Source organism: Limulus polyphemus, unplaced genomic scaffold (genome assembly GCF_000517525.1).
Source record: "Limulus polyphemus unplaced genomic scaffold, Limulus_polyphemus-2.1.2 Scaffold308, whole genome shotgun sequence".
Classification (NCBI taxonomy): domain Eukaryota; kingdom Metazoa; phylum Arthropoda; class Merostomata; order Xiphosura; family Limulidae; genus Limulus; species Limulus polyphemus.
This window is the reverse complement of record NW_013665918.1, coordinates 677,474-689,850: the sequence shown is the minus strand read 5'-3', so window position 1 is coordinate 689,850 and position 12,377 is coordinate 677,474. Positions and strand designations below refer to the sequence as shown.

General features: G+C 31.3%; 1 protein-coding gene across 1 annotated transcript in view; it reads right to left on the bottom strand.

The window, feature by feature from the left end:
- Window positions 1–12,377, bottom strand: part of LOC106457255 (glutamate [NMDA] receptor subunit 1-like) — a gene marked incomplete at its 3' end in the record, with an annotated part of 66,701 nt that overhangs the window by 18,789 nt on the left and 35,535 nt on the right. Inside the window, exons 4-5 of the mRNA XM_022383102.1 lie at window positions 4,648–4,824; window positions 2,418–2,518 (exon numbers count right to left, since the gene is read on the bottom strand). Coding sequence (XP_022238810.1) covers window positions 2,418–2,518; window positions 4,648–4,824 — 278 coding nt within the window. The remainder of the gene's footprint in view (window positions 1–2,417; window positions 2,519–4,647; window positions 4,825–12,377) is intronic.

Genomic DNA, 12,377 nt, shown 5'->3' with positions numbered 1-12,377 from the left:
AAAAAAAAAAAAAAAAACAAATTACAGCTTTTACAGGGAAGACGAATTTTTTTAAACAGGCACCACCTTTCGAAATTACGTAAACGGTTTTTAATCATGTAATCCACTAGAAACTAGGCACTCTAAAAAGCCTTCTCGATTTAGCATATATTAAATGATCCACAGTAAACATCGATGAAGAAGTTATACACTTCCCTCAATGCTTTACTAATAATAATTAATTCCTTATCACAGTAGGTACAAAAACTGTTAACGAAATTATACAACACAGACGGGACATGTTTAAGAAGCATATGTATACTCATAAACACTCCAGAAACGAAGGAAACATAATCACTAGCACCATCCCTTATATATAACACATTAGCATATCTCTAACAGAAACTCTGAAAATATTAACACGCAACACATGTTAAGATAATTATGTAACCAAACCATCCCGAAACATTTATAAAATTTAGTGTACCAATTGCCCAATTTTTACATGGGTAAAACAGGACATAATCTGAATATTAGGTTAAAAGAACACAAAAAACCCTTTTCACTTCCAATAACATATTCAAGTTTTCTAAACATACCAAAAAACGAACCTGACGTTAACAGAATTAAAATCAGAGAAGCCTTATTAGTAAAAATCAAACAACCCCACAATTAGCAAACAACCAGGCACAATTTTATTTTATTTCCCCAAATATTCCTTATCTTATCCAACTTCTTTTCGCAACATTTTCCCCATGTTTAAATTCATCAAGTGTTTAACTATAAATAAATAAACTGTTATTTAACTCATATTTATATGCACACACAGAAGTAACCACTATCCATTCTCCTATTTAAATACATTTTTTGCTCATTGCTATATTTTTGAATATTGCTTTCAACGCAAAAACCTTCTTTATCGTTAAAATCTGTACACTTGAGATTGGTCGCACCAGCAATCGAAATATTGTATCTGTTTAAATAAATATTCTTTCTTGCTCTGAAAGTTGTAACTTGGAAAAGTACTTATAATCAGTAAGTAAACTCAAATGAAACTATTCAATATATATATTTCTCAAGTATAATATATATTCAAATGAAGATTAAGTTTGGCTAATGGTACAAAAATCATGACGTATAATGATACGAGAGAAAAAAACGCTATTCAAGAAATGCTCTAAAATTGGACATAAAAGGAGGTTAAAATGGTGTAGTTTCGTGCTAATAAACGCTCATGAAACTGGACACAAGAGTAGGTCAAAATGATGTAGTGTCTTAGATAGTGGATGAAAACATCAAAGTTCGATTTAAAAGCTTGTTATAAGGCTGAAAAATTGTAAACGGCAATTGTAAATGCTACCCAGTCTGAAATAACAAACCATAGCTAGAGTGACTACTTAACATTTTGGAGGCATATGATCACTTGTCACATGCCATAACCAATTTGATTATAAACTTTTGGTCGCTTATAATGACTCTTTCACTTGAGTTAATCTATTCGGTTACTAAAGTTTCATTACATTATGACCATTATGTACAAGTAATGACTAGTTTAGCTAAATGATATTTTGAAGGTATATGATCACTGTCTGAAATGAGATGATTTATTATGACTCTTTTACTAACACTAAAAAGTTTGACTACCATCGCTTTGATGGCTTAACAACAGTTTCACATGTGCTACTTGGCTTGATTACTAACATTTAGGTGACTTAATTATCACTGCTTCATATGCATTCATCACTTTGATACTAGCGTTTTGATGGCTTAATTATCACTGCTTCATATGCATTCATCACTTTGATACTAGCGTTTTGATGGCTTAATTATCACTGCTTTATATGCATTCATCACTTTGATACTAGCGTTTTGATGGCTTAATTATCACTACTTTATATGCATTAAACACTTTGAAACTAACGTTTTGATGGCTTAATTATCAGTGCTTTATATATGCATTAGCCACTTTGAAACTAGCGTTTTGATGGCTGAACTATCACGGCTATATATACATTAACCACTTTATATACTAGCGTCTTGATGGCTGAACTATAACTACTATACATACATTAACCACTCTGATTACTAGAGTTTAATGGAAAGTTTAAGCCGTTGCGAACAGTGTATTTTATTTTTGCATCGTAACGTACATTGTGATTTAAATTTACGCTCAGGATGACTTGAAATGTTCACTTACTTCAACTATTAACGTATTAACTAATCGGTACATGTTCCAGGTTCTATATCAACTGCCTTCTACGATCTATAAAAATATCATCCTTTGAAATTATTGTACTGCATTTTTATTGTAATATAAGTAAAGTGCTACGAAAGCAAAATGTATTACAAGTATGTCTTTCGAGCTATTTTCTTTAAATATAAATAAGCTACATTCTAAAGTTTCAAGTCTTAACTAGTTTAACATGGCATAAGCTTACTTTGCGTACAAAATAAAAACTCGACAGTAAAATTCTTTCGTTTTCTCCAAGTGCTGAATGATATCTGTAAAGCCAGGTTCGTATTCGATGACATCGTCGAGCTGGAAAAAAGATAGAAATTGTTTTTTAAAATGGCAACAAAGCATTCGAATAACACACAAAGGTATAGCACCAATTGTTCTGTATCGTCAAATCCACTGACTATTCGTTTTTATCGAAATTGCAAGCTATGCAACAGACGATGAATTATTAAGCACGTGTCAATCGACTTTTCATTTCCGTGCATTACTAAGAATCTATACTGGCTTTATAATATCACCTGATTTTAGAAGTTAAGAAAGTGAATATAAATGAAATCTTAAACCAAAACATAGATTTCCCACTAGATTAGAATGCGAATTGACGCCAAATCAACACTAAACAATAAGCTTCCTCAATTTTTCAATAAACAGACTTTGTATGAAAACTTGCATGAATATATGTGTGTGTAGTTTCTTTTGTATTTAACCGTGTTTATGCAGCATGCGAGATGTAATAATTCCATACACTCAAGTGCTAAATAGCAAACAAACATTTCACTAAAACTTAGGTTTGGTTCCATAATTTCTATGTTAAAAATTGGTAAAAAAAAGATATGATTTTCTGAATAATACTGGTAGTTTTATATTTATGCAGTACTAAGATATTGCTGAAACTTTGTTTCTGAAAGTCTTTCAGGAGCGAGTTTTAAAATACTTATTCATGTTCAGAACGAGTTGTGAAGGGAAATATTTATTGTCGAACTGTAATACAAAGTTATATAATTTAACCTTTTTTTATCAAGACTATGAGCGTTCGGAATTTTAGCAAGGTCTTTCTTAGAACGTATATAGCAGTTTTACATAATAATATGGTAACAACAATACAAACGTACGAAATGACCTCTACATTGTGTATATAAATTTTGAACAATAATACATACATAAATACATTTACTAATATACATTTATAAAGAAAACAATATTACGTGTAATATAATATTATTTACTAATAATGGCTAAATAAAAAAAGCTTAATTTTTAAATGATAGTCTAGTTTTTATGAGCATTCTTTATTGTTGTTAATCAAAAACTGTTATTGATTGTGTCTCCAAAGTCTTAGTTAATACCATGAGGTAATCCACTATAATGGATACTGTTTATTTAATGTTTCTCATTTTAGTATTTTCACATTATCTACACTTTTGAGATGATTAAAGAGAATATTGTGATTTCTGTCCATATCATGTATTGTTGTAAGCAGAAGTGTTAATATTGAAGTTTTTTATATCTCTTACACGTTCCTCAATACGAGCAGAAACTATTCTATGTTCTACAAATTCGATTTTTATTTTGTACACCACAGTTTTTGAGTGTTTTTGCAATGGAGGATTTATGTTTTGACAAGATGTTTTCTGAAGGCAGTGTTTTGAAAAGTGTAATTATAATATTGTACAATTCGCTAATAAATTGAAAGATCGAAGTCTTTATAGGTAAGAACAAGCTAAAAAAAAGGCATGTGTAACAGCCGGACAATTAATATTTTCCTTCACGTTTAACATAAAGATGAGCTTAAAATAATATTTAAATCATGAATTTCCTTTAGTAAGGTTCTGATAAAATCAGTTTTTTTGTTTCACCTGTTAACTGCATACGTCAGATTTATTGTTAGTGAGTAATTGCTCATTTCAGCACAGAAACTTGATCTCATTATTCGCAGTTTATAAATAAAATCAAACTTTGTCTTTATTTACAAATATGTTTTAGCAAGTATTATTTAAGCGAAGATTACGTTAACACATCTTTTACTTTGTCCGCTAGATAATTTTAACAAACTTTAATGTAATGAATTATATGAAACATCATGTTTAAAATATATATTATGAGGGTCTATCTGATCGATTCCGTGAATAAATCACACTCCAGACCTTGTCTGTTGTCAAATACTATTTTGGTTTTATTGCTTGCTTTTGTTTGCCAGCTATAATATAATTTCCCTTGTTAGATATTATGCTGACTTATTATTTTGGCCTTACTTACTAGATTGTGTTTACTAATTATAACCTTATCTCTACCTGCTATAATAGTCTTGGTTGTACTAGTTACATTCTGGTTTAAAAAATTCTGTTACCTTTTAATTTTATATTAACAACTTCAATTTAGCTTCGTCGCCTAGATTCCCTTGACTATATATAATTTTCTTATGTACGAACCTTAATCTTGGCTTTATCTGCTAGGTTCTGAAACCTCCCCAAAGTGTACCTTCCATTGTTGTCCGAACTATGAATAAAAACAACACATTTATAATGAAGAAACTTCAGAAGCTCGATCCACACGTCAGCTTGGTGGGAGTAAGGAGGCACCGTCCGAAGGAAGGAGGCGTGAAGGTTCTGAGGGAAAAAGGCCCCGTAAGTTTAAAAGATTGATGTTTATGAAAACTACAAAATACAAACATTGAATATTCAATTTTATTTTTAAACCAAAAACTTCGAACATTAATTTCTTTACGGCATTCTTTGCGTTGAACAGAATTTGTAGAGTGAGATGTGTTAATATCCATTCTAACCACTATAGGTGGTTTTATGAAGTATTACCAATTATCTTGTAAATAGTTTGTTGGCAAAAATTACATACAAATCGTTTGCCGTTTATAGTGGACATCATTTGTATGTGTTATTCAATTAATAATATTAATATTATTTTAAAGTATATATAATTCTAGCAATGACAACAAAACGAATTATATTTCTAGTCCCAAGCACGATGATTTTCGACGACAAACGTAATTATAATTACAAGATCAATTTTTTGAATATACTGATTTTTGTAAGGAAAAAAAATAGAAAGGCATTATAAAAATTGCCACAAAAATAAGTTTCAAGAGCCTAAATAACTTAACTAGGCAATATTTTTCTGTTTTCTTATATTTCATTTTGAACGGTCATTCTGGAAAGGTTTAAAACTTTCATTTGATCTAATTCTTTAGCACTTATTAGATACTTCAGACAATAAATTACTTTCATGCAGCATTTATTAGGGTCATTTTCTGCTCTAGTATAGAACGTCTTATGAAATTTAAGAATAGTATTTTTGGTTGGTTTGTTAGTTGAAGTTTAAAGACGCAAAGCCACATAGGCTATCTGTGTCTTAAAAATAGAAATGTTGAAACTTTCCTTAAGAATTCTTTCAATGCTAAAAATTTAAAAGAGATAAATCTGTTAAAGCAATAAAATTAGCTATAGTAGATAAAATATAATTAATGTCGAGTGGCTCTGCCTAGACCAGAGTTGGCGATTAAGTATGTAGTTTTCTCCAAAAACTGGTTCAATCTAGAAAATAGTTATTAATGAGATGTATATTATTGCTCAACTCTGGCTCTGTCTAGACCAAAGTTGGTGATCAGGTCCATATAATATTCCTCACAATGTGGTTCAGTCAAATCCAAAGTTGATAATGAGATACATGGTATTCTCCACAGTTAACATAATTGAAAACATCACAAAAATAATATAGTTCAAGCCTCTTAAAAATCCTTAACAGAACTTCTTAAACAAGTACGGTAGGATCATTTATTTTGAACCTTCTGTATTGACCAAAAACCATTATTACGTACCTACACTATCGTACACGAGAGCTTGATAAAGATCTGGTCTAGTTATAAATGAAATATTGCAACATTACTTTCAATGCTTCTGCCTAAATGCATAAAGAATTATTTTCACGAAATTTGTATGAAGTCTGGCTTTTAAAGTTCATGAGTTCTTTTCTATTTATTTGCGATTTGAAAATAAGTTCAATGTTTAAAATAACATTTATTTAAATTGTATTCAGATTACTCATTATGCTAAATCCACCATGTTCTTGGTAGAGAATGACCTGACAAATATTTGTTTTATTTTAGAATCGGTGTGATAAAACGTCACTATGAGGATGGTAATAAATTTGAACGAATCTTTCTCTATTGGTTCTATACTATATTATTTCCATCAAGAATAACATCTTTACAACACATCTAGTTAGATGTAATACACCTCAGTCTAGGTGCACTTTCACTGAGTTTATCAGGTCGACTGACATACTACACAGAAAACCTCGGTTACAAATATCATTTTTATAAAAGGTATTTTATTTTGATAAATTAATAGCATTGTTGATTTATCTAATATTGTCTGTTTACTATTACATATGTTTCTAGTTCGAATATTCGATTTATCGTTCTTTAATCTTGTCATTAATAGACCTTACCTTATTAGTTGGTAAAATATGTTGAGAATTATCAAGTATAGTTAAAGAATTCGGCTGATTGTAATAAATTTGATTAACCCCTACCACATCAAAATAACGAAACTACAGTGTTAGTGAAATATAACCCAACAATTTAATTTCATTTGTTTTAATGATGGCTGAATGAAATAAATAAGTAGACTGACATTTGGCGCTATATGGAAATAGACCAGTTAAAAAGAAGAGTGGATGGGGATTTCATTAAGAACCTGAGTTAACCAATGGTGTCAATTCGGTAAGCCTTTTAGATCATCTGATTATGTCTCATTATACATTTATATTGTAATACGTATGTTAACAGTATGTACAGTTAACCTTTAATTACTAAGCCACCTACCATACTACTGACGACCTCCAATTGGTTACGAATCTCTGACGTAGTCTTGGAGAAGAGCAATTTTTATGTGACTTAGTCGGGATTTAAACGTTAGTATTTTATTTAAATGGCAGGGTTGTTACCCCACGACCACATAAAGTCTGTTTGTTTGTAGTTAAGCACAAAATTGTGTCATTAGGGGACCCACATAAAGTCAGGTTTTTCTCCACTAAGACAGAAGAGGATTGTCACTCGAGACGTTGGTTTAAAATAGTAATTAGTAATTCATAATAAAAAAGTAGTTTTGTAGAGTATTTACAATAATAACAGGTGAATCTCGATCGTCACAGCGTTACAATGCCAACTAAAGTCCACAACAAATAAAAATATAACCAGTGTTATTCTTCAGAAAACTAACGATCGAATAATCGCGTTTCAAACTCCGGTGACAAAATATTAAATAAGACATAATGAAATAAAAATAATACTAACTTAAAGATTAGAAACTCCTAAACATCAACAGTTTTAGGTTGAAAAACACGTGAAGTTAATTCCATAGGTTACAGAAATATTTGTTAAGATTATCAATGATTCAAAGTATGCGAAATTTATGTATTAATAATGTAAAAAAATATTTTGAACAAAAACAATCACCTTTTCTAATTAATTTTGCTAGTGGTACATTGTTGACCATAATCATAGTGCAAAATCCTACAAAGTTTTATATAATACTATCTGCAAAAAAGAAATAATTTTACGCTGTATTTGTTACTTCCTGGCTACATGTCGAAATTCTCTGCGCAAATAATGAAACCATATTTTGTTAAAAAGGAATGTAAGCTTCAGAGCAAAATTAAATTCCTCCCATGATATGAGACAACAAATTTAGGTAACAAATTCGATTCAATGACCGAAACAGTTTAATAGTGCGTTAAACTTAGGAAAAAGCAGACAATAAAATAAATGATACAGATAACATTATTTATGATGTTCATTTAAGTTGGGCAAGGAAGAAACCACGAAGAAATTTTTATCCTAAAGGTTTAAACCGAAGATATGTTTAATGCTAATGGTCACCATTCAATGTCCCAATGTTTTACCTTATGGATACCTAAAAATAATTCCATGACTTAAATTCTTCAGCAGCCGGAGCTCCAAGTTTATAGCCTCAGTCTCCGAGAACTAAGGTAAGCAATTCTCCTTGACACCTAGATTAAAACATAATCTTTCTCTGAAGCAAATTCTCAAGAACAGACCAAATCTTTGTTTTATTTTTATCCACAGCTTAACGATCCACTGAACATGCCGACCTCTGTAAATCCACCGTCTGCGCCTTACTTACTTGTTACTAACTTTTCTAATACTGTTTTTGTTGGACGTAAAAATAAAAGTAACAATTCCAGATGCATGTAGGAAAATAGGTTCTGTCCTTCGCAGCTGTAGGAACTCTTACAAGCGACATGCTGTTGCACTGACTGCACGGCTCTAATTTCTCAAGTGAATATCAATTTGTTATCGACGAAGAAATGTTATCCTAGTTTTGTTATAAAAGTTCTGACTAAACACTCACCCAGCAATTAAATAAATAATAAACTATTAAAAAAAACAGTGCTTACAATGAACAGTTACAATATGTTAATATAGTAAAAACAACTGTATTTTATTAGTAACACCAAAAGAAGTGATGTTGAGTTAATACTGCAGTCGTAAACTGAACTAAAGTTAATGTAAAAAAAATATATATATAAAGGTACTATATCTAAACTTCTGTACTTTAGCATTAAAAAACAAACAGCATTCCCTTGAACCCCACAAATCGCTGCAAAGATTTTTTCTCCCTTTCAGGAGATGAAAAGCTGTAATATCCTGAATGTGACTGAGTTACTAACCCTTGGATTTGATGGCAATCTATAATCTTTTGGTGTTAATCTCATTCTGTGCTATTCCGCTGTCCATTTTATTGTTTCTTTGTTTTGTTAAAATTCGTCCAAAAGCAACTCACGAGCTATATGCGCTAGCCTTCCCTGATTTAGAAGTGATAAATTAAAAGGAAAGTATCTATTTTCAACACCATCCGCCATCAATTGAGCTACTCTTTACAAACGAAAAGTGGGATTGACTGTCAGATGATAACGCCTTCAAGACTGAAAAAGTATAAATCTTCGGTGATGGGATTCAACCCACGACCCACAGATTATTAGCTGAACGCCATAACAACTAGGCTATGTGAGGCTCAAAAGAAAGGCTAGTTCAGTCATAACTAGTTCATGAATAAGGAAATATTATATTATGTTTTACGAACTAATCATACTGTGAAGGGCCGGGCGTGAACTAAAAATTAGATTGCCTGGACTGTGAATCCGAGAGAAGAGTTCATGATTCGCGTACTTTTGCTGCGAAAACTCGTTTCGAATCTTGGGTCTTTGGGTGCTCTATAAGAGTGACAGTTAAATCCAACTATTCAGTCAGACAAGAGTAACACAAGAGTTGGTGGTGGATTCTGTTGACTAGTTGCCTTTGATCTAGTGTATCAGTTCAAAATTAAGAACGGTTATGCACAAATATCTCATGTGTCATAGGTTTTCTCGAAAGTTCTAAAATAAACAAACTTACTTCTACTGTAACTGTATCCACGTTCATTTTGTCCAGATAAAATAAACTAACCAAAGGTAAAGCTTGTACTAGCTTACGTTTATTACTTGCAGTTCTGCCATATACATTGATAAACTACTATATTCTGTGACATGATGGCTAAGGCAACCGACTCGCAAACATCGAACATGCTCACCGTTATAATGTGCCAGCATGTCTCACCATTAGTTGGTAAAAAAACGATCCCAAAAGTTGGCGGTGGATGATGTTGACAAGCTGCCTTCCCTCTATTCTATCACTTCCAAAATGAAGATGGCTATCGCAGATACCCTCGAGTAGCTTTGCACGAAATTCAACAAGAAAACAAACCATATTATGAACGCATTGCTAAAAAGTTAATAGATTCATAGAGGGTAACAGAAAATAATTTACTATCCACAACATCATGTTTGTAAATATAAAATCTTTAGGTAATGGATGCAATTCATGTACGTCTGATTTTTATCAGGTCGACGAACGCATACATGCGATTTGTTGTGTTTTAAGTTAAACATAACCATAGGGTGCATAATTGTCTTTGGATCTGATGGACAAAATTATCGTGTAAACTGGTAATATATCGAGCTGTTAAGTGCTGTAATATTTCAGTATTTGGTTTTATATCGAGATAACACTCGTAATTAAGGTTTCACAACAACTAAAGAACGTAATTAATTGGTGTCTGACGGAAGCAGCTAATATGTACGTGGTTGTATTTGTAATTGATTAACCCTTAGCCATAATTTGGTAAAAATATAAATAGTATGAACGAAAGTCTATTTATAGCTGAAGGACTAAATTAGCATATAAATGATTCTGGTTTTAACTGATAAATGTAATTATGTGTACCTGATTAGGGGCAAACGAACGTAACTAACGTTTACTAGATTTTGTGCCAACTCATGAACTTTACTCATATATATAAACGGAATGTTTGGACAGAGAAGCCTTGCTATGATACACATGGTCCTGTTTTACGATGATGACAGTAAATAATGGATATATGGTTCTGTTTCAGACTAATAATTGTCGTAAATAATCTTTATGGGCATGTTTATTTTGGGTTAAATAATGTAAAAATGGGTATCTAGTTCTGTTTCAGAGTGATAGCTGTGTTTAATATCTAGTAGTATGTTTGTTTTGGGAATGAAGGATATAAATGATGGATATCTAGTGTTATTTCAAAGTGATAGCTGTATTTAATGTGGAGTACCATGTTTGTTTTGGGATGAAGAATGTAAAAATGGGTATCTAGTTCTGTTTCAGCGTGATAGCTGTGTTTAACGTGGAGTAGCATGTTTGTTTTGGAATGAAGGATGTAAATGATAAGCATCCAGTTTGATTTATAACCAATAGAATTACCAGCTATGATTATTCTTTGGCGACGATGAATATAAGCAATAAGTATTTGGATCTTTTTCAGGCAGATAATCATAGCTAATATACACTGACATGGTTTTATTATGGAATGCTGGATGCATTAATTTTGTTCCTAGTTGTTTTTGATGACAGATATAATTAGTGTATTCTTAGATTCACTTAGCAATGAATAGTTTAATTAATGTGGGCCTGGTTCTGTGTCAAGCTCACTGTTGTAGATGGTGAAGCAAATTAATATCTATCATATGTGATCAATAGACAGAGTAATTCAACATTTAAAATATGCATCTCTTGAGAATATGATTTATAATCTTTGTTTCTCAACATATGTGTTTCAAATTTCACTAAAACGATTCCTTGCATAGTTAAACAAGACATTTTGTCTTGAATTTCAATTAAGTATACCGTGTGGAATTTCATTAAGAACGTAGAACACTTCATATCCTATAGAGATGTTTCTGCTACACAGAAATTACAAATCACAAAACCCACAACATCATTAAAACATGCAATCGAATCAAATCCCTCACAGTTCAATTTTATATAGAAAAACTACGAATTTACTCCAAGTTTCTAAAAAATCTGACTCTATATGTTGAATCATAAGCGGTTTGAGATATTTAAGTACTTATTAAATGTACTTCTGGAAGAGTTTCCTAAATAAAACCTTCGATATTTAATTGAAAATGATGTTTTAACCATCTAGTTTATGAAGTACCGAAACAAGGGCTTATCAAACAATTATCATTTGGGTTAAGTTGCAAACAATAAGTAATATAAGCGAAGTTCAATGACAAGAAAAAATCTACCACTTATGTTTGTACAGTTCAATAATTTCACAATATTGAAATACCAATAATCTTTGGAAATTGACTACCCCTTCCCAAACAATCTGTTAGTAGCAATACTTGCTATAGTGAAGGAATGCTAGACGGTGCCATTTGTTTGACGCTCCAAAAAGGATTAAGTAACTCTTTATTACATCAAACGCACAGGTAAATAAACGTAATAGAAATTGAAATGTATGTTTATACAGTGAGGATGTAATTTCTTGTTACATTGTTCGTTTGAGGTAATAAACCAACAGAACAGATTTGTTGTTTTACGGAAGCTAAGTAACTCCTTATTAGATCAAGACACGAGTAAAAAAAACTATTCTATAATTTGAGCAAATATCTTTTTATTACATAATCTGCATAGTTAAACAAAACCACTAAAACTGAGGTTTGTATTTTTAGAGAGGAAATAATTACATTACCAACGTGTAGAAAACACAATATTCTTGTATTTGTTTACAAAGGTCAAGAAACTATTTTATCTCATCACCACATA